At 36.0% G+C, this 24,410-nt stretch overlaps 1 protein-coding gene across 3 annotated transcripts in view; it reads right to left on the reverse strand.

Annotated features, from left to right (window-relative positions):
• Positions 1-24,410, reverse strand: part of TTC7B (tetratricopeptide repeat domain 7B) — a 119,180-nt gene that overhangs the window by 70,035 nt on the left and 24,735 nt on the right. For all 3 annotated transcript variants that reach the window (XM_050975344.1, XM_030240255.2, XM_050975343.1), the window contains 5 exons: positions 20,309-20,439; positions 19,273-19,394; positions 8,718-8,796; positions 6,511-6,683; positions 3,158-3,221 (listed from right to left, as the gene is read on the reverse strand). In XM_050975344.1, coding sequence (XP_050831301.1) covers positions 3,158-3,221; positions 6,511-6,683; positions 8,718-8,796; positions 19,273-19,394; positions 20,309-20,439 — 569 coding nt within the window. The remainder of the gene's footprint in view (positions 1-3,157; positions 3,222-6,510; positions 6,684-8,717; positions 8,797-19,272; positions 19,395-20,308; positions 20,440-24,410) is intronic.

The raw sequence follows: 24,410 nt of genomic DNA on the forward strand, positions 1-24,410 counted from the left end.
GAAACAGTGGTTGACAATGCCAAAGCCCAAGGATGTCTCATGATTATTACAGATATCTTGTGGATCTGAACAATCATTTTCTTAATAATTATAAAACAGAAAGTCCATAGGAACTGAAGTGCTCAGTATTTCAGAAGTGCAATGGTCTCAGACACTCTGAGGTGACAGTCAAACTGCAATGTGTCATCTGGCCACACTTAGCCTGTAACACACTTGAGCAGTGTAACTCAACACAACCTCAGAGCAAGGAAGGATATGCTCAGCCATTTTCCCACTGTTTAAGAATCTCCCACACAGCTGAGCCCAGGAGGTGGTGAGGAGTGACACAAAGTCTAGTTGGAGGCCAGGAACTAGCAGTGTGTCCCAGAGATTGATACTGGGCCTGACCCCAAGCGTGTTTGCTGAACTGATATGCCAAAGGGCTGTGCTGCCATCCAGAAGGACCTCAACAGGCTGGAGCAATGAGCTGATAGGAACCTCAGCAAAGTCCTGCACCTGGGAGGGAACAAACCCAGGCACCATACATGCTGGGCACCCCCCAGCTCAAAGGCAGCTTGACAGGAACACACTTGGGGGTCCTGGTGGACATGCAAGGTGAGCAGGAGCCAGCAAGGTGCCCCAGCTGGAAAAAAGGCTATTGACAGCCCAGGCAGCATCAGCAGGAGGGCTGCCAGCAGGTTGAGGACAGTGATCCTTTCCCTCTGTTCAGCACTGGTGAGGCCACACCTGCAGTACTGGGTCTAGTTCTGGATTCTCTAGTACAAGACACATGGAGCTACTGGAGAGAGTCCAACAAACACCCAGCAGGATCTATGAGACACCAGAGTAACTCTTCTATGAGGAAAGGCTGAGAGAGCTGTGACTCTTCAGCCTGGAAAAGACAATGCTCAGGAGGGGAACCTTATCAATGTTAGAAAAATCTGCAGGGAGGATATAAGGAAAAGGGAACCAGGCTCTTTCCAGTGGTGTCCAGTGACAGGACTAGAGGCAATAGCCATGAACTGAAACACTGAAGGTCCCCTCTGAAGATCAGGAACCTTTTTTTTGTGTGTGAGGGTTAACGAGCAGTGGCACAGGCTGCCCAGGGAGGTTGTGGAATCTTTCTCCTTGGAGATACTCAAAAGATGTCTGGAGAGATGCAGCCTGCTCCAGAAGGCCCTGTGTGAGCAAGGGGACCAGACAAAATGACCTCCAGAAGTCCCTTCCAAACAAAATCATTCTGTGGTTCTGTTACCACAACTCAGCTGACATGCAGCAACACACCCATGCACTGTTAACTTGAGGATGTCAGAACACAGAACCACAGGATGCTTTGGGTTTGAAGGGACCTTTTAAAGATCATCCTGTCATGGGTGGGGACACTTTCCACTAGACCAGATTGCTCAGAGCCCTGTCCAACCTGACCTTGATTGGGGTGTTTTCTTACTAATTCACAGACAACGAAAGTAGGGGATCACAGTCCTTTAATACCACAATAGCATATCAAAACACCAACTGTTAACTCAGTCTTCTCTAAGTGTTATTTCTTTCCCAAATGCTGGTTTCAGAATCATAAATCACATACTACTTCACAACTACTACAGCTAGAAAGTTAGCATGCACTGAAGCTGAAATAACAGGTCTCAACTCACAGAAAGGTAAGTTTGTAATGATGAATATTTTTATGCTCAATCTTCCCCTTTTCCCCCTCCAAAACTAATTTGAACAAATGACTTAGCCAAAGTAAGTCAATCATGTCAAAGATTATACTCCTCCGAAACAAACTCTTTTGCCCAAAATAATCTGCAATAATTACAGTAAAAAAATTTGAAAGCTTGCTAAAGGTATATGCTCTACAGTGACAGCATTTAATATAATTAGGCAGAACTAATTCACAAAGGAAAAGCTGTAAGTAACCTGAAATGACACTTAACAAGGCAGTACTTTTAATGTGGTTTTTGGCTTCTTAATGATGATGTGTAAGGAACTACACAGCAATCAGCAGTCAGATCTTGCAGAACTGGGACTGCTTTCACTTCAAGAGCACAGCTCACATCAGAATTCTCTGCATCTTCACTGCTGCACATTACAGAGCCACAGGCAGCACCTCTCAGTGCTAAGTATATACTGCAGCAAAACCAACATATGAAAAGTGGAAATGTTTGCTCAGCCGATTTTTATGTATTATGAAAATCAGGATCTAGACAGAATTTCTAAATTCTGTAATGAATACTGCAAGGCAGATCACTAGGAATGAGGAAAGCAGTTAGCACTACAATGTAAATATCTGCCACTTTAAAACAGGTAAACTAGGACAATGTTCACTAAAATGTTCTGATCCTACTTAACTGTAGCAAAACAGAAATTATGCCAAGATATGTAAGCATTTGAATCACGTGTAGAACTTAAAAGACTACATCTCATTGATGTGAGACAGACTGCATGATGCCTGATACTGTAGAGATTTCACCCCTCTAGCTAAAAAAAAAAAAAAAACAGCAAAAGCTCCAGCATTTCATTTTATCTGAGAACATAAAAGTGACATGGTATGAGAATGCCAGTACGTGGCAGTTGACTGATGACTAGCTGAAAATATGGAAGGCTGATAAAGGGCACAAGTAGACCATTGAAAGGAATCATTTATTGAGGAAATTGGGACATTTAAAAAATAATTCAGTAGCCAAGACTGAATGTCAGTATCATTGCAAATCATTTACAAATTTGAGTGACTGAAGTTTAACACTTTTTGTCAATGTTTATTATGCTTTTCTAGTTGTTTTTTATTTGCTTTTTACAACAAAAATAACTTAGATTTTGTGTCTGTCTGAATAGCAAGCAACTGGTGTAACAGTGCTTCATACTGGCAAGTGATGCCAAATGAAGGACGTGGCTTGTTCACCTGCCTATTGCTGGAAGAAGGCTAGGTACAGCCAGCCCAAAGGAGAAAAACTCCATAACCCTTGCAGACCTCATGTAGCTAGCTCAGAGGAACAAAAATTTGAGTTTCAGAAATAACTGCCTGCATTCCTAACAGAAAATTAAAGGCAAAGACTTGAGGGGAAAAGAAATCCAAAAGGCCTATTTTAATTAAAAACAAAACAAAACAAACCAACCAAACCAAACAAAACAAGGAAAGCACACACATACAGCAAATGCACATTCACTTTATTTTACCTACCATAGATTCACTAATAAGCAGCAACAGTAAGGCTTCTTCTGTATTTTCTTGAGGACAGAAGATGCTGTTCGAAATGAGAATTAAATTATTTAAGCAGAACACATTACTTTTATGAGTAGTTCACACACATATTTTAAAAGCACTGTAAAAACTAGAAAATATCCAAAAAAGAAAAGGAAAGTAACTTGCATTGAAAAATCAATTGGTTAAAATGCATTTCTTTGAAATGCTCTATATTTGCATTTCAGAAAAGTTGGCTGAACATAATAAAAGAACAAAACTACCACAGCTGTCAGAGTTGAAGTTATTCAAATATCTCATAATTGAACATAATCTGTAAACACTAAACCCATAGTTTAACTAGCCTCTTACACCTGATCTGTCTGAGCTCAAGCTACATCACTGATTCAAGTGCTGGCAGGAGGAAACTCTCACACAAGGACAGGAGAATTTCTGTATTTTAGGCAATATGTGGAGAAATACTTCTATCAGTCTTTTGTGAGATATGCTTGAGAATTCTTTCCTGATGCTTTCGATAGCTATGAATATTTTTAAATAGATCCATGACAATCTCCACCTGTTTGCCATAACCACTCTTAGCTCCAAGTAGTAGAATTATCTGCTTGTAATGAAGTATAGGTCCTTCCAACTTAATGCTGAAGGTTTGCATAGGACTAGTTTCTAGACTTCAGTGCTTTCTCTGAATACTGGATGCCTTCTGAAAACTCTTCTATGCTGATGGACAGACAACAGTAATCTGCATTGGGTACTGGCAGGAATTCATTCATCCATCTGCATACACATTAAAAAATCCCCCAAATCAGTGACTATGTTTTATCTGTTCAGCTTTCTTCCTCTAAACTATTTCTGAATTAGCCCAAGCAGCATTTCCTGTTAATTCAGTCCATTAGTTCCACAATTGCCTATTTAAATGGAGAAAATAATTTGTTGCTGTTAATAATCAATTCCTATGGTCTCAAGGATGCTCAAACTACAATACATTATAGAAAGGAAACAAAACTTGTCTGACATTAAAACATCTTTTCAGGTTTTTTTAAAGCACTAGAAATATAAGCAGTAATTCAATGCCTGAAAGAAAATAGAAACTAAAAGACATCTTAATTCCAGGCAATTTGAAAGCAACATTGTGAATGTATTGTGGTAATACACAACAGCTAAGACCCCAGGGCAGCTGTTCTGTTGTTGTATTTTTATTTTTTAATCAATGCAACTGCTCACCAGATTTTTAAAGAGTATTGCAAATCTTAGAATTCAGCATATAATTTGTTATTACATAACAAAAGAAATTTGAAAACACAGTTAGTCATGAATAAGAACCACCCACGATAAAGAATGAGGAGTGATGAGGAAGCATCAGAGTGCTCCTTATTTAACAATCCACTCCTCTATGCAGAATTTAATAACTTGGAAGAAGATTTAACCTGACCAACTGACAATGGCACCCAGAAAGCAGAATAATGACTGGAAAGAGTTGCTGGAGAAATTATTCTCTCAAAGGAGGGATGCTGCCCCAAAGAGAACTACTAAAAAGCCACTTATCAAAACAAAAGCGAACATTATTTTCTGTAGCAATTTCAAACATATTTTTCTAGATATGCTGATGTTTCTCTCAAACAAGATCCTCCCCATGCAGAAATTAGTGAGACATTTCTTTGACCTGTCTAAGCAAAAAAGCTCAGTTAAGTTGACTGAACTCATTTTCTGTTTGTCCTGACAGATGAAGGCAGATGAGTAAAGTAATTTCAGGGTAACAGGGCAAAAGAAACAACTGAAAATATGAAACAGCTATCAACCAAAGGCAAACCATGGAAGTTATGCTCATTTGAAGAACTGGTTCAAGTAAACTGAAGAGGCAATAACACAGAGATCTAAAAAACCATAAATGCTATTAGCCAAATTACACCCATAATCCTCATAAGAACACAATGAAGCTATTTAATGTCAGCCAATATACTTAGAAAAAACAGTGAATTGCAGATTCAGAGTTGGTGCTCAAAAGAATACTAGGAAGGAATTTCCTAGATATCACTGTCTTTGATACTTGCTTTCAGTCACTGCTGGAGATGAGATGCTTTGCTGGGCATATTTTATGTGGTATGGTATTAACCAGTTTGATGTGATGAAAGGACTTAATTACATGCCCTTTGAAATTGTTGAACTCCTCATGTGCACATGCCAAGAACAAGAGAACTGAACTGAACAAAGCCCCACTTTTGCAGGAAGCATTGCTATGAACAATGAGTTGAGAATGGAGAACATAAGTTTGAAAGACTGAGCCTGAGAAACCTGCTGTAATTATTCTGGATGCAGGAAGGAGAATTACTAGAAGTCTTTGAAGAAAAAGGCCATTCTACTTAATAACAGTAAAGACACCATAATTATGTGGGCTTGCTGCTGTGTAAAAGATTCATTAATGGAACTCTGAAATAAATGCAGCTAAACAACTCAGATGGTGTCATATTGCAGGCATTTATGTTACAATATAAAGATACTGTGAACAGTAAAACAAAACATCCCTCCATTACATAAGGAGGGCTACTTCTATAATCAAGATACTAACTTCTAAGAAAAATTTCAAATTCAAGGAAATGGCTATCTATATTTAATAGTAACCCTAAGGGTGATTAGGGTAATAGTAACCCTAAGGGTGATTTGGGAAAAAAAAGTTACATTTTCAAGAAGGAAGAAACATACTATAGCTACTCTAGAATTCACTAGAATTCTAGAGTATCTAAAGTGAGATACACCAGGCAAAAATGAACCAAAAAATATCACTTACCTGATTCAATGAAAGATTAAAACTGAATAAAAAGGTGGAATCATAAAAGAAATGCAAAAATTAATCAAAGATGATTAGCTAAAAGATTAGCCTTGGGAAATAAGTTAGCTTTGAAACTGCTAGATGAATTTCTAGATATGTTATTTTTTTCATAATGCTTCCTGGACCAACTTGAATCTCCATATTTTGAATCTTTCCTTTCTGTGATAAAGCATATAATTGATGTCTAGAAGCAGCACATAACTTTTAAAATGTGCAATATCTGACTTGCTCATGTTTTCTTCTGTATCCCACATATAATAAGAGATACTGAGTCTACCACATACACCAAGATAGAAAAAAAATATTTCTACAACTGAGAACAAAAGGTCTAATGTATACAGTGTAAACTTCTACTGGGAGAAGCATGTTTCTTCCCTAGCTCTCCTCAGGGAATCTGTCTATCTACACACTGCCAAATTCCTTCTACATTTTCAAAAATGCAAACTAAATTATCCAGTGCACTGGTAACAACTGCAATGATAGAAACAAAGAGGTATCAACTCAGCCATACTTCTCTCCAGTGTATACCCGTGGTCTCCTACTGAGCGCATAATTCTTCATATTTGAACCTTTTCGCAGTGGATCATCGAGGGGTGACTGGTGAGGAGGATCTTCCAGTGGATTCCAGTAACTCTGTTCACACATACCTCGTAACAAAATTTCTGCAAGTTGTCTTGCTATTGTCTGTAAAAGCAAAAGATAAATATTTTCCCTAGAAATGCTGAATACAAACTCTTAAAAAATGCTCAGATTTTTTCTAATGAAGACTATTTATATAGAATGTATTTTTGTATTCTATAACATCCAAAAAACCCCAGGAATGATGCTGTTTAAAAGGTAAAAGTACCCAGTTCAATTCTCTAAACACAATGAAAAATAACAGCAATAACAAACATTTTTTCCATTTTATCAGTTAATCCAGATACTTCTGGAGTATAAACAACCCAGCTACTGCTCCTAAGAAAATCAATAACCTAAGATGCTCAATAACCTCTACTGCCTCTTCAGACCTGGAAGAGTTGTTTGCATGGGAGCGACCACAGTGGAGCAGTCCAAACTGCAGCCTGCCAAGAGAACCATGGGAAAACCAGGATGATATTCCCTGAAGGAACTGAAGCCCAGTGGAGGGATCCCACAGTGGAGCAGGGGAAAAGCGTGAGGAGCAAGGAGCAGCAAAGAGGAACCCACCACAACCCTCCACCCCTCATGCACCACTCAGGGAATGGGAGGGTAGGGAGACGAGGTAGAAGAGTCAGAAGTCAAAGACTGAAGTTGAACCTGAGAAAACGGGGTGGAAGGAAGGTGTTTCAGTTTTTGTCTTTGTTTCTCCCCATCCCACTCTCTTTTAAGTGACAATAAATTAATTTCCTCCAAGAAGAGCCTGTTTTGCCTGTGACAGTTATTGGTAAGCAAACTCTTTACCTTTATCTCAGAGCTGTCTCAGACCTTTTCTGGGATATTTCCTCCCCATGGGTTAAGGAAGGGGAGTTTGAGGGCAGCTGGGTGAGCACGTGGCAGCCAGACAAGGTCAACCCACCATAGACAGTTATGGTCTGTGGGCTGAATGGGGCTTCTGGCAACTCATACTTGAAGGTGCTGGTGTTAGCTACTGTTAAAGCTCAGCAAGAGTGAAACAAGGTTGAAAATCAGCATGAAAAGTTTTATTTAGATCCAACTATTATTGTCACCACATATTTAACTGTAGAAATATTTACATAAATATTATTAAATTAAATAATATTAATTTAAAGCTTTTAAGTCGTTCTATAATTCATGACTATCAGGTAAATCTCCTCATTAATGTTTCACACTCATGCACAGACCTTCCACGACTACATATCATGATGAGGAAAATTCAAAGGTTTTCTATCAGGGCAGTAGAAAGAAGGCAAGATCTAAATTTGCATAAGAATTGGCAGCATTTCCAGTAACATTTCCCAAAAACAGATGTGCAATGTTTAAGTCACAGACAGCACCATAAGATCTGCATCTTCCATCTTGACTCCTATACCATAAGAAGCCCTTCATCTTTTCTATTAAAATGTGCAATACTATCCCTCTCCATTGAAAGTCTATTATTAAATAATTTTCATATACTTACTAGGAATCAGTTATTGAATTAAGAAATCACCTTCCTTACTACCAGTGTGGAAGTTTTAAAGGCCCAGTATTCAGAAACTAATCTAGGACATTTTGAAAATAATTACATGATAGTAGAAATGAGCCGCTACTTTTTATTATATAAAAGATTCAAGGTTCTGACAACATAAGTAACAAATATTCATGATTTTGCTTTTATGGTTTTCCTTTAAGAGGCTTTATAACTTGATAGCCTTCAACTTTATAGAAACCACACAAAAATTATGCTTTCTGTTCTTACCCCCACTACCTTACAAAAACATAAAACTACATTGACTCATAAATAGGGCAATTATAACTAAGGCTGAAAGTAAGGTCAGAGACCAGTCAGGTTCTAATTATAACCACAAACAAATAAAAGGAATAGGGGGGAGACTGGGTACCAAACATTCCTTACTTTAATCATTCATTAATCATCCTTAAGCCAGGAAATGTAATCTTATCAAGTGTTGAATAGCAGGTCCTTATCAATATGCTATGAATCCAACTATTTGTCTCTAACTTATCCCCTGTATTTGTGCTTTCTCTGCCTACTGAAACTCAGATGCTACAAGAGGAAAGTGGTTTAACATAACTCACCATTCGCAGGTTTTGTGTAGTTCTTGTTTCCACAGCTCTTAGTAACTCTCTAAATCTACCAACTCCTCTTGTCAAGTTCCTGTATATAAACATAGACTTTAACAGTATTCCAACTTGGATGAAGTAACACCTTAAAATATAACTCAATAAAGTTGTTAAAATCCATGCTACCTTTTTTTTTCCTTTCATAGCCTCATTGCCTTTCTGTGAGGTAGATATACAGAGATATCCATTAGGGAACCTCACCACTGACTACTATAACAACATTCCCTGACAGTTTATTGAAAAAAGAAACTTTTTCATGATCAGTAGATAGATCAAGGGAAAGCAAGGAAAAAAGTAAGAAGCAACCACCTCAAAAAGAAAAAAAGACAAAACGAAGTTGTTCTCATTGCTACAGTTGTTTTAGCTTTCAATTACATTGGTTTAGTTTTCAATATACATTTTCAATTACATTTAGTTTTCAATTACATTAGCTGCCCCTTGACACCTTAAAACAGGGAGATTAAAAATGAGTAAATCTTGTAACCCTGAAAGCAATACGAAACATAACATTTTGAACTCCTTTTCAGAAGGATAAGAGCACAAACACTTCAAAGCCCACGGTGTGGCCAGAAGAGGACTGGGGTATCAGTGTTCTGTTCTTGACTCTGACTTGCTTTTCATGTGGCTTCTGCAACCCAAATTTCTCCATTTACACCTCTTCCACATCTGCTGCCTAAACAGCTTTGGCAGAGATTCAAAACCCTCAGAGGCCTCATTGATACTAACAATTTTGGCAGGTCTGAACTTCTCAAACATTAGATTATATTGAATGGTCTTATAGCTTTACCTTTTTCTCATCTCTTTATCAGTTGTTTGGAGGTTTTATTGTACATAAAAGCAATTGAGAATATTCTATTTTATATTAATACAATTTGTCTTTGAATTAGTGAAGGCTTGGGTTAGCTTTAGGCTGTCCTGAACAACTGAATTCTGCAACATCAACATAACAGAGAGAACAACCATTTCACTATTTCAGGTTTAGTTAGAAAACAAAATTATTTGATCAAAAGTGTATTTTGTGTTAAATCATTGCTGTTACATCACATATTGTCTTAAGGTGTGATGTTATGAACAAGCTGCATAGCATTTACCTAAGACAGAGCCAAAAGAGACAAGAAATATTACATACTGTGTAAGCTTTCTGTAAGTAAAAGCACTATTGCACTGCACTATAAATCAGATGTTAAAACTGTCTTCCTTAGTCTTCTGTCTGTATTTAAAAATATGTTTAAAATACTGACTTTTGAATTGCAATTCTATACAAATTCAAAAAAAGACAGCATTTTTATACAGATATTTTCTTTCAATTCAGTTGCAGAATATCTGAAACTAGTGTTTGATGCAAGAGATCTTGCTATAGGACTGTAGAACTCCTATCACTTTACCTAGAGACCTACTCATTTATTTAACTCTTCAGATTACATGACAGCACTCATCTCTGTTCTGTTTTACATAATAAAGGATTATCAGGATATTTCAGAAACTTCAGTTTCCACACATCTTTCACTAGTATGGGCATCATCTTTCATCAGCACAAGCTCACCTTCCAAAATACTTTTATATAAAAGTTCATTTTAAAAGAAGTAGCGTGTCCAAGTAACAAAACCCCTATGAAGGGTTCAAAGTTATGCCAAAGAATGCCACCAGTTGGCTAAAGTGAAATAATCACCAGTCACACAAGACATAAAAATTGCTTGTAAAAATCCCACGTGCTACAGCAGAGACTGACCACAGAGTGACCAGCTACTACATACTAAATAAAATTCATCTTGTGCAAACATCTGCATGGAAACAACTGTGGGAAAAATTATATTAATTTATACATTTCAAACAGACAGCCTCAATAGCTGATGACTATTACACCAACTTCCTACACTAAGGAAGGACAGAAAGGCATTAGGCCAGATTTCAAGAAAACCTCCAAACTCATTTAAGCTGGATGCATTTAGCACTTTTATAAAGCCAAAATATCATCCAGGAATGACACATTCCAAATATTTTAGAGAGACAAGACCAGTCCACTGGAATCCCAGCTTTAAGTCCTCTGGTCTAAGTGGGTTTTTCTCATTAATGGAGTTCTCTCTCAAAGACTGCATTGCAAAGTCACAAATGCGTCCTTATAACAAGATTTAAAAAAAAAAAACCACCAAAAAAAACAACCAAACAAAGCAGATTTGCCATAAAACTGAAATGCTCCCTGCAAAATTGTTGAAAAAGAGTTACGAGCAAGAACTTGTCAGCTTGAAATTTTATTTTCCCAGTGCAGATGAAACACATACTATGTAGTAGAACTTCAAATCACAATAACTTCATTAAATTTTAAGAACTGGCATTTTTTCCATATGAAGTTTATGTCTTTGATGTGTTACAAGAACAAAACCAAAACACTTTATGAAAACGCATGCAACTTTCCCAAGCCTTTGAACACTTCATAACAGGTTACTTTTAGCTACCTATTACACTTTTTTAAGCATATGCAAGGGACTGAAACTTGTGACTGAAGTTCTACTTTATTATGGAAAAAGCTGTAAGATTGTACAAGAAAAAAAGCAGTTAAAATACAGAATTAGCTTTTGCTTCATAAAGCATTTAACAGTGACCCACTGCACACGTCAAGACAAACACAGATTTGCCAAGCATCTTCTACATGAAATTAACTAAAAAAAATCCCTCAAAACTACAATCTAAATCATCCTAAAATTGAGTTAAATGCTTTTAGAGACAAGAAATGAAGCAAAAGATACCATTAATAATATGGTAGATCTCCACACCACACTGCTTTTAGCAAAGTACATTTCCTGTATTTGTTAACAGTTTGTAACATCAAGAAGAGTGATGGCTGCTCTGGTACATGGTTTCCTTCCTAGCCTGGGACACACACAGCTTTTACCTGCTCTTCACTAGGATGTGCTTTCATGTCAGCAGTTCTCCCTGCTGATGGAATGCCAGAGCAAAAGGGCACATTAACTTAGACAGCAATGTCCCACAGTGTCTGTAAAGGACTTTGAGATCCCTTCCTTTCAGGGACATGGAATTTTAAGGTACATTAACATTCACTTGGAACTGACACATTATCAGTGATTTCAGACAAGACAAAGACAGCCCACAGATGGACACTGACAGCTACATACATGTGTTTCTATGACTGCCTCCTGCCAGAACATGCTCAAATCAACTCCTTTGAATTCTGTCTTCCTCATTTTTAAAGACAATTAGAATGTTTGCTGCTTTAAACCTTCAAGAAAAACACTCCTACTCTGACTCTTTAAGTAGCAATCTGCCAGTTAAGCTGAAAACCAAGATCTACTGAAAGTCTGTACAGACATGCCCTTAGGGCCTGTTTGCATCCTTGTGTCTACACATGTGCACTCTAAACCCCAACTATTCATGTTAGAACCTAATTCATTATTCTGATACAAGATCAGCTTTTAGGCTCCTTAAAAATTTTCAGACAATATTTCTGCTTAGAATAATGCAAATATCTTAACTGCACCTATACAAAGGTGCTGACTCCTGAACAGAGACAGAAATTAATAACTGTAGACATGATATAAGCAAAGTGAAGGAAGAAAATTAAGGGGCACCATGGATAAGCTCTCAAGGCAGGATCAGAAAATGTGTACATAAGCATGAAGGCCAGCAGTAGCAAACTTCAGGCAAAAACAAATTTGTCACCATCATCACCAAGAAGCTTCTTGGTTTTAAAAAGCACATTTAGCATCAGACAACACAGTGCTTTGGCATTACTGATCCAGATAAACTTCACACCCACCAGTACTTCTTATTTTCGTGGTTTTAAACACACACAAAAAGTAGAAAAGAATGAAAGAAACTGCTCAACAAAAAGCAGTCTGTGTTTGAATGATATTAGAACAAAACCCTCAAACACTATTCCCTATAACAAAATTGGTGAGATCAAATCACAGTATACTCAATACAGACTAAAAAAACGAGTGTCTGAAAATTAACCTTAGAAAGGTTGATAAGATTAATTTACTCTGTACTTATGGATGTTTTGGTAATATCTTCTCAATTAGTAAGACAGGCTTCCTTTGTCAGGCATTTCCTTTATGCTTCTCAGTCAAAAACCCCAAATATTTAGTCTACCACTGTCTTTCAATGATTAAAAATTTAATTAGAATAAACTTTTGCATTCTGAGCTAAACCAAACCTCACCTACTCTGCAATTTGGTGGCTAAATTGTCAATGCTTTACCCATTTAAGAGAGAAAAGCACATTCAGAACCATGCTGGAGAATAGGCTGAGCTACTTATACCACCCTATTAGTTCTTTGCTAAGACTCACTATATCACAACTTTTAAATATTCATCTTTTAAAAGGAGAGAAAAAACAATAGCAATGAAATCTACAGGGCTTGACCAAAGCAATGAAATAGAAGTTGCTTTTGGAATTGAGCTCGCTTCCATCTTCTCTTGTGCTTTCTTTCTTTCAAAATGCAATGTTTGTAAACTCATAGGTACACTTCAAGTTTTTAAGGTTGGGGTTTTTTCCTCCCAAAAATTCAAATATGAAAGGAAAGAAAGGAATTATTTTAAAGATAAGGAGTAAGGGCAAGTGAAACTCTTAATATGCATACCAATCAGAACAGTGACATTTCAGTAACTTCAGTATAACTGATATGTTTACAAAAAAAAATCTAACTATTAAAATCCATACACTCTAACTATTACTTTTAGCCAATTAAGAGTCATTTACACAGTATTAAGGCCAAAAACAATTTCACATTGAAAGAAGCTACTACATAAGCAAAAGGCAAGAAATGTGACAAATCAAGAGATTAATTTTTAAGCTGTTAATGAACATCTTAACACTGGGATATGCAATTTACCCTACTGCTTTCTACACCCCTACAGAGATGAAATTTTAAAAAATTTTAAAGGACTGCAATTCTGTGGCTCGCTTCCATAACTTTATTAAAGGCCTGACCAAATGTACAAGACTACATACTCTGCACAATGGATAGTGCTTTGGATGATTGGGACTAATGGCTGTGTCTTCCATCAGGTTTAAGAGGGTGGAGATGTATAACTTAATCCACAATTAAAAAAACACCCTGGTAAGCATTTAGGTACCTATCTATGAGAGGCAACAGAGTTGCAACTTCAGACAGTTCTGTTTTCTCACTCTCCCTTTCATACTTACACATTCAGTACACCTACAATATAATGCAATTTTCACAAAACATTAATTAACATTGGGCGTTATTATCTGAATAAATTGTAGAAAATTCCAAATTTGCTGCCAGAATCTAAAATACTCTTTTTAAAAAAAAAAAAAAAAATTTAAAGTCTACTTTAAAAAATGATCATGGCATGCTTCTTATTTTATCCATTGTTACCTCATGCAGAAAGAAAAATCTCAGATATCTCAAATTTGCTACAGAAGATCATGTTTGTTTGATGCTTGAAAGTTCTTAACACATGTTTGAGCTTATAAATAAAACATCTTCAATGTGCCATTAGAGCTACACAAGCCTAAGTATTTGAAAGAGCACAATGAAGCAGCAATTCTGGCATTCATGCATTCAAAATGAAAACATTTGCTGCCTAGACTGCAGTTCCACTGGTAGTTAGTCCAACGAATGGTTCACGACCTAAAAGAGGAAGATCTCTTCATCCCCATTCTCATCTAAGTGTTTGTTCCCTTTTCCCACCATTCTTCCTTCTTGGTATCTTCCTACTCTCAACTGCATGGTCCCATCTCTTTCTGACAGCCACACCAGCCATTATCAACCTTCCAGTGAATCAATTCTTCTCACCAGAATGATAGAAAGCTATGATTACTTTGACAACAAAACTCCACAGAAGAACCAAACAAGCATCTGAACCAGCAAAAGGCAAACAAGGAAAATGCACACTAGGAGAGTAGGAGGAGGGTGGGTCTGGGGAAGATGAAAATAGCAACTCCTCTGTACAGTGAAAAAACAAGAACATTAAGTAGGGCAGTAAAATGAGCATTTTGAGGGGAGCAGGGGAAATGTATGAAATATTAACTCCCCTATTTGAGGATCCAAGACCATTTTGATTGTCAGCCATCCCAATTCAACAAAAAAACCAAAACTTTCAATCTGATGCTTGCAAATGCAATCAACAGCCACTGTCAGCAAGACATGTGGTACATGGGCTAAAAAATGCTACCTATCATCTTGGAAAAAGTGAGCTGGAGTCAGAATTCCAACTACAAATTATTAAGAGTATCAGTCTTGAACATAACTCAGATACTAACATTACTCTTTCACTGTTCTTTGTGTAACTAGTTTATTACAAAACTTGATAAGATTTTGAATAAAAGTAATTCCTTAATGTTTATATCCACCTTAGTCTTCCATGTAACACTGCCAGGTTTCCCACCTGTAACTTCATAATGGAATCTTGTTTTCAACTCCTAAAGACACAATTCTGAGCAATAAACATACAGTAAGGTTTGAAAGAGAAAGCATTCATAATGGATGATTTATCTTAATATCTGAGTTAATAATACTTTCCTCTCATGTTCAAATAGTTTTTTCAATGAAAACTAACAGGTGAGAACAGTATTGGAAACGAGGATGAGGAAAGCATCTGATAGGACAGACAATAAAGTATCCTTTGAAAACTTATTTTTGTTAGGAATCGCAGAGAAATTATTTTTGTTCCCATCTTGAATATATTCTTGCCTTAGCTTCCTAACCACACAAACACAAAAGCAGGCATATAGAAAACAAAGCTGTGTTGAAAACTGCAACAGAAGTGATTTTGTTTGCTTTCCAACACACAGCAGTGATATTTTACATTTAAGAAATGTGATACTTTGTAGGATTTCAATGTTTTCATCTTACTTTCTATTCTTTACTTAAACACCAACTTGTTTTGAGACTGATGTAGGATGTGCAAAAGGCTTTCAAGAGATGCAGAGTGACGGGTATCTAGCACAATATTCTAATACAGTAGAGAGCTGATCTTACAGGATCTTCATGTGCACTTATGTCAAGCATTTACATAAATATTTCTCTCATGGATTTCATCCCTGTAAAATCCCTATCTGTGAGCACTGTATGGATATACAAGAGGAAAGGAAGCACCTACAGACAGCCTCTCATCCACTGTTGCTCTCTTTCTGGTAAGAGAGGAATGTTCTTAGGCTATTTCTGTTATATGCTATAGTGAAAAGAAAAAAAAAAAAAAAAGAAGGTAAAAGAAATTCTACATAGTTAAGTCCTACACTCTAGGGAGGGCTTTTGCTGTGCTTGTCAAAATTTAAAATCAATATAAATCAATTTTCTCAATTATATGAAAAATGAGAAGAATTGGTTGATTTTTTTATTCCTTTTTTTCAGGGCTAATTTTCTATAAAGAAGGCAGTCTATAAGAGACAACTTGCTGGAGGAGACTAGGAATGTCTTGCTTCACTGTGACAGGGCCAGCAGAGTTAATGGCCTGTGGACCATCATGGGTCCATCTCTGGGATCCTCAGGTTCTAACTGAGTGTGTGAACCACGATGGAGACTAGACCAAACTGCAGCCTGGATCCAGAGCAATATCCCTGGAGGGGGGGGGTAAAATAAAGGAGATGCCAAAAAAATAGCTCTGAAAGCTAGGTAAGTCTGATTTTGACATGATGGCCTCCTGATTTTAGACTTCAACCAAAATGCCACTTTGCTTCACTTCCAATATATTTGTGAACATTACTACCTCAAAAATAAAAACCATAAACCAGACAAAATCAACTTGTAAATCTCACAACAACAGAAATTCTACTAGGATAGAACAAACACTGGGTACCTAAAGAGCTGTCCTTTCTCAGGGGCATTGTACTTGAAAATAGCTATGTTAAATACCAATGTCAAAGTTCTTGTGCTCACAGCTTTTCTTGGAAAAACATCAAGGCTTTGAACTCCTTCAATATGAAATTACAAAGCAGCTACTATACAAGTTATGTAATCAGCCTGAAAGCATGGAAAGTTACATTTCAGAACATTTTTTAAAAAACACACAAACCCTACTCTAAGTTTTAGAACAACTTCCTCATCTCCCAAGTGAAAAATGGGTAGGTAGTTTGTTTCTTTAATAAAATTCTCTATGCTTCAGCAGAAACCATTAATTTCAGTTTTGTGTCTTATTAGCACTAAACTAACAGTTTTCTGGTTCAGACTACTTCCACCTCAATTTCTTTTTTTTTCTAGCTAATTGCATTTCCATGTATTTTCAAAATACCACCACTTAGCAGAAAGGCTAAGTTAAGTTTCAGGCACTTCCTAGTTTTTTATACAAGATAATGCATACCTGAAAGATAATCACTGAATCCTCTACAAAATCTTGATTATTCGACTTAAAATCTCTGTACAGTCAAAAAATAAAAGGGAAATTTGAAGTAGATCAATCAACTTTATAAGTAGGCAGCAATACTCCCTATGTTACTGTTGAAATTATGGTCTTCCAGCTCATATAAAAGTTATCTTATTTTCTTTTCTGCTTTGAAACTGACTAACATGTACAAAGATGATTTTAGATTACATTCAAACTTAAAGTATTTTGCAAAGCTTCCTGGAAAGATCTCAAATCTACTTTCTGTAACCTAACATCAGGAGGGATGATACATTTAAAGATTAAACAAGATATCCTTAAAATAGATTTATTATCAAGCAGGCTATAATTTATCCCTAATAGAAAAAGTATATATTTGAAATTCTCTTCAGTTCTGGTAAACCCAAGTTAAAATATGAACAAAATAAAAAAGCAATCCCTAAAAGCAGCCACATAACAAGCAGCCTGGAATAATGACCATATTAGGAAATATTGAAAGAACTGTGATTGACTCCAAACTAAGGAAGGAAACTAAAGGATGTAACAACAGGAATATGTAAAATAATGATTGTCACAGAGCTATTTTTCCTAACACCTTGCTTCATATCATACCACAAAAACAGTACCACTGGCCAATGGAACTAGAAGAAGACATTTAAAATTATATAAATAATGTGGAATTAGATTATAAACTGCAAGTGACCACTGTACTAAAGACTGCAAAAAAAAAAAAAAAAAAAAAAAAAAAAAAGCTTGTGTAGGAGTTAACAAGATCATCAACAACTTCACCGTCAAGAATTAAAATGCACATGGAATAAAATCACCTTTCAAAGCTCACACCAGACCAGCTGATACAGTCTAGGAAAACAACCCCTGTCTGGATATTCCTCAACAATCCACTACATGTCTGTTTTTGTGCAGTTGCTTTTGGTTTTTCTTCATTAATTGCTATCTGCTATGTCTACTGCTGGTTGCTTTTACACAAAACATGTCAGATTAAATGCACTATTTCCATCCCTGGCCTTCAATCAAAATCCTTCAAAACGTGGAATTCTTAGCTTATTCTTAACCATGACTGCCACTGGGATTTTGGCAGCAACTGTATTTTATTTATTTTTTCTGCAGACATTAAAACAGAGGTCTTATTTTTAGTTCTGATAAATGAAAAAAAAATTAGCTTTCAGAACATTCCATTCCTCCTGCAATTAAATTATGAAAACAGAACTAAAGTGAAAGTCTCAGATCATGCTATTGCACCACTACTTCAATATTTTAAGAAAAAGGTTTCAAAAGTGTAGTGATTGTTTCCATGTTGAAATTCCTGAACAGCTTAAAACTCAGGTAGTTTTTTTTTTACCCTACCTTCAGTACATTAAAATCTCGAACTCTTTACAGACACTGCATTATTTCCTTCATATCTAGTTTATGTATTTGAAAGAATAAGAAACATTTTTGGTACAAAAGAGTAGTCCCATCAAGAGTTCCAGTATTTCAATAAAATCACATTTTCCTAATGAAATAAGAAGCCCCAGACACAAATTTTTAAACTATGTGATTTCAACAAATCTCAGAAATGTACTTAAAACCCATTTGTGCCGAGTTATGAAGTTCTTAAAAATGGAGAGTTGTATTCTTTTTCTCATTCTGTGTGGCAACTGAATTTATTTTTAGGCTTTTAAGCAAAGCCTTATTTAAAATAAATTATAAAGGAAGTCCCATGCAGAATCTAAAGGGATCTACAGAGCAGGTACAATTAAGATTGTATACTTGTATACATACTGTTGATCTTCATGCACATTTATCCTGCAGCATAATGTTAAAATAAGTGATAACTGAAGAGATTTGGAAAAAAATTACAAAATCAAAATTATAAATATCAACAGTTCAAATATGTTGACAATCACTCTTTAACAGTGTTCGACAGTAAATTTCAAATAGTTAAAGCTTAAGGTAGATTAAGTTCTTACATTTAGTAGGCAAAACTATAAAATGCTTTCTGCTTAATATACTTTGACTATACAATTTTCCAATATGTAAATAAATACAATATGGGCAGCCTTACTATTTTAATCAAAATGTTACTACTTTATTAATAAGAGACCTCACAATTACAGAATCCACAACTGCTAAAAATAATGCCCAGTTAAACCACAAATACAAAACCTACACAAAAAAGTAAACACAATAAAAGAAGACTCAAATCTCACCCATTCTTGAAATATAGCACATGTGCTCTCTGAAGTCCTGTTTCCAGGAAAAAACCAAGCTCTTGTTCGTGTGCAGTGGGCCCTGGCTTAGGGCTTCTGTTTTGTATGTTGGCATTAATCACCTAAGAGAACACAAGAAAAAGGGGGGGAAAAGTGTATTTAGGAAAAAAAAAAACACTTAAAATCAAGGTTTGTGTACTTTTCCATAAAGCTAATATTTAATGTTGGAGAAATCTTTGGCATTTGTAGGTGGTGGCTAATAGACGATTTCTAGCTTTACCTCCATTGCCACTTAAATATAAACCCTTTTGTTCTTGGCTATACCCTTAAGGATAATTAATATACCAAGTAGAAATACTGCTAAGCAAAATTTTATACTACTTTTTCAGAAATTTTTGTGAAGAATGGTATACAAAAGAGAAGAATATGAAAAAACATATTTGCAACCTTATTCAGTAGCAGGAGGTGATGGTATTCAAAATCTAAAAGTCCTGTTAGGCTAGAAAAGACTGCTGCAGAGAGCTGGAAGAAGATTAAAAGCTATCTCCAGACTGATTTCCAAAAAACAATTCAGAAATAAATGTATTACATCAACTTTAAAAATGTTGTCAAAATGTAATCAGTTTTTGGTGGTGCACATAGTCTACCAGCCACTACAAGACAATAATAAAAGAGCAAAAACCCCAGTATGAATTACTTTTTCCCCAATCACATCAGTTTTCTTCCCCCTTTCTTCTGTTTTTTATGACCCTAAATGTGTCTTCTAACTCCTTCAAAGACAGCTGTCAAGTGACAGGCCTGAGGCTTGCAAGCAGTAGGTCTGTAAGAGGATCAGATGGATTTTGCCACCTCCCTTCACTCTAACAGCATTCCCAAGCCAAAGAACAGAGCCCCAAGTGTACCGCATTTCATCCAAATGTACCTCAAAGTCTAAATAAAAAGCAACTCCTGGAAATAAAGGGTCACACAAATTTCTTTCAAAAAGGCATTTATATCAATCTTTAAATCTTCAATTTAGAAAATCACCCCAGCTTACCCTTTCTATCTCCTGAAGGTACAGGAGAGCAATATCCCCAGCCTTCTCATAGCATGTGACAATTTCTTGTTCTCGGTCCACATGGAGATTGCTCGCTGAGGAAGATATTGGCAGCTTCTCGAGACAGAGACCTTGGGAGGCAAAAATAATTCAAACAAAGCATTAAAAACTAATGTCTTATAATATCAATAGCTAAAACATTGTCCAGGTTCAGCCCCTTTAGGTCAAGGGAAGAAACAAAGGAAATGAAGGTATGGTCCTGTAAAAGAGACACTAATAAATATATAAATAAAAATTATTCTTCCTTAATAAGTATAAATCCAGAAGCAGCAATTTTTAAAGCAATTTTGATTTAAAAGGCATTTTGACAATCTACAGTGTCTTTCTACACCAGTTTTACATTACTAGGTCTTCAGTTTTCCAGAATGATCATAGAAATCAAGGTACAGTGATGAAAGGCACTCAAGGTAATATAAACCCAGTCACTGTGCAAGACAAAAGTATCTATAAAAACAAATTCATTTCAAATAAACAATGTGTTAGGAAGTGTAATTTTTGTATTTCAATTTAGAAGAGGTAGTTCACTCTCATCAAGGCCAGGTCAGTTTTCTGCTCAGGACTACCCAACAAATACATTAAGTTGTGCTCTGAAGTAAAAAAAAGAAAATCCTCACTCGTCTCAAATAAAAATCCAACAACTCCTACTAATCAATACTAACTCCTACACAAGTCACTTCTATTACAGCTATTTTCAAGATAATTAAACTGCTAGAAAGGACCTTGAGAATATAAATCCATTTATCTGATGGAGGAATCAACCAACCCCTGACACTGGTCCAACCTGTTCTTAAAAGCTTCTGACAATAGGGATGCCCTGGCCTTCATATGGAAATTACCACAGAGCTCAATGATTCTCACAAATACTATTTTTTCCTAGTTCTTAAAACTCCCTCTCTAGATCAATTAATTTGATTCATCCTCATTGAAAGGTTATTCTGTTCTTCACAAAATACTGCAAGTTCGAGCGTGGTGCCAACAACACCAAGGTCATGGGTTTGATCCCCCTATGGGCAATTCATGTACAGGTTGGACTCCATGATCCTCCTGGGTCCCTTCCAACTCAGAATATTCTTTGATTCATCTAGAGAGAGAGAGACATGCTCTCAAGAAAAAATATCTATTCTCACCAATTTCTCTTTTCATGCTTCCTTGACAGCTAATCATTTTTATCTCCTCTGGACACTCTCCAACTGGTAACCTCTACCTTGACGCACTGTGCCAAAAGAGGATACATGGCTCCACTTGGAGGCCTCAACTGCACTGAGCAGAGAAGATGAAAGACTTCCTGGTTTTCATAAGGGATACTTTTTTAAAAAGTATTAAAAATCAGCTGAACTTTAGTGCCTTCCCTTACATATTAGTAAAAATTATCTTCCACTTACGATCTGCAACAGACCACCAGCTCATACCCTTCAAGCCAACTATTTCATCTTACGTTTATCTGAATAATTAATTGTATTTGCAGTAGCACTTTCCACATGTTAAGAGATTTATTTCAGGTCATTCTTCCAGCTTGCCAGAAGTAAATGCTAGTCCTAAAGTGCCTTCAACTGCTCCCACAGTAATATAATCCACAATTTAAATTACTGTTTTCTCTATTCATCGTTGAAGGTTTTGAGAATCCATTGTTGAAGAAAAAACAAAAAACATCAACAAAACACATAGTTATATACTGGGCATATGTCTGTAGAATGCCAAGTAGGACAAATCCAGATTTCTGGCTTGAGAGGATGCTTTAAGTCTGTATCACAGTTTGTTGCCCACCTTTACCCTCTAGACCACCCTATTACCAGTACAAACAACACATATCTTACAGCTTTATGTGCTCTACATCCAGTGAACACAAAATCCTGAATCCAGTACTAAAAGTCCTGCTAATCCTACACATACACCTTCAAACTCAAGAGGTGGTAAAGAATACAGTAAATGCACTGCAATAAACACATCAAATGACTGAAAGTACCAGGTAATTTGTGTGTGAATCACTCCTCCTCATTCCTTCTCTCCCATCCTATGAACAGCCAATGACCCCAAGTAATCATCTCCCACATCAAGCAAATTACTCAACTATTTGTAGATCTGAGTCAGATTTATTCTTTCTATTTTTAAAGTTTATGGCCGTAACTATAATATTTAAATCTCAAATACTCACTACAAAGACATTTTCTTATTTTAGCTGAGAATTTTTCATTATGATATGAAAACACCTCAGTGTTCAGCCAGAAATTCTAAGTAATGCAGCAGGGACTAAATTTTAAGTGTTCTTTGATGAAGTACAGAATACTACTTCTTAGAGAAATGCTTCTATATGACTAGCACTCACCTTTTTTTTTGGCATGTTTATTACATAGGAAATTATATATATTTTAAGCATGTGATGCTTTGGAGAAGGAAGTTCATTTGGAGATCTATTCTGAAATGACCTCTTAAAAGAATGGTTTGCATGCTGTATTTGTTTTGATGACATAAGAAAAACCAGCAATTTCATGCTATATTCTAAATGAAAACATATCAACTAGAGAAGGAGCCTTTAACAAATTTTGGCTTTTATAATTATGATTTTGTTAAAACAAGTCACTCCAGACTACTAATTTTTCTTTCTTAAAAACAGATGTACAGAATAATGTATTAAAATAAATAAAAGTACTATGTAATTTTAAATTGATACACACAGCAATGACAATTACATGGTATACTGCCCACTTCCTCATAAGCATACTGAGAGATGAAAAGAAGTTAATTAAAATAGGGATCATTATATTAGGCCCTCAAAACCAAGAACAAGCACATGGTAACATATACAAAAGAGAAACACATGAAGTTCAAAAAAAACCACATAGAACCCTAATTTATCTGCTGAAGACCTGTCATAGAATCAAACAAGTCAATTGTCCTTTTTGTGATTCTTCTTACACCTGCCAGGCAGGAATCTGCTATTCTGCCCCAAAGGATAGGCATTTCTTTAACTGTTTATACACTACTTAGAGCTATTTGGAAAAAAAGTACAGGTTATTGCTATAAAATGTTACTGCATTTGCTGTAAAGGCCATAGCTATTGCTTTATTTAACTTTTATTTTGTTTGATTCTGCATTCAAGAATATCATGAGAACTGGTATCACAAGCTGACTTTGATATTCAAGGCTTTTAAATTTAAGCCTTCCAGTTAAAATCATTTTCAGATAAAAGCTTCCAACAAACTGGGTCAGTTTTCATTTGGGAAGACACTTATCTCATACATATCTAGTCCTGATATCAAGCAAGACGACTCCTGAGGGAAAAGAAAGTGAGAAGCAGTGAAACAAATACGAGTCCATACTAATTAAGTTTACATGTTTTGCAAGGTAACTCTAAAATTGTTTGTCATAAGAGCAGAAGAGCAACAAACAGCATTTGGACAACAAAATAATATTCCTGATATTTAAATTATATGGTAACTTGTAAAGGTTTTCCTTTAATTTTCAAAATGTTACCCTTATTTTGTAAAATATTCAGAAAGCAAACACTAGACAGTTTTATCACTTGGAATAAGTAACATTCTTGTGTCTATAGTCTCAAATCAGTGACCAAGGTTAAGCCAAATAAACATTTTTTACAAATAGAAGACGAGGCTGGCCCTACCACCACATTTGCAGGAAACGACCACTACCCAACTAAGAGGATGCCTCAGCAAGAACATGTAAACTATTTTTAAGAAGTCTTCACACCCATTTTTACATCAAAAAAAAAAACCCCAGACTTCAGTTCTGTAGGAAAACCAATTAAGCCACACTCCCATTTCACCATACAGAGTAAACCAAAAGTTGCTTGAAGGCCAAAAGGGAATCCATGGCACAGTTCAGATCTTCACCAAGTACTCCTACCACACAGACCACTACTGAGATCATTCAAAAAAAAAAAAATCAACAAAACCACCTAGAGCATTGTGCATCTGAGGATTCTCCATGATCCCAGCCAGTACCTTGCCTGTACAGATTTTAGAGACCACAAATAATAATGGACCCCATTGTTTATCTCCTGTTTCCAGTAGAAAAATCAAAAGAC

The sequence above is a fragment of the Serinus canaria genome, chromosome 5 (genome assembly GCF_022539315.1).
Source record: "Serinus canaria isolate serCan28SL12 chromosome 5, serCan2020, whole genome shotgun sequence".
Classification (NCBI taxonomy): Eukaryota; Metazoa; Chordata; class Aves; order Passeriformes; family Fringillidae; genus Serinus; species Serinus canaria.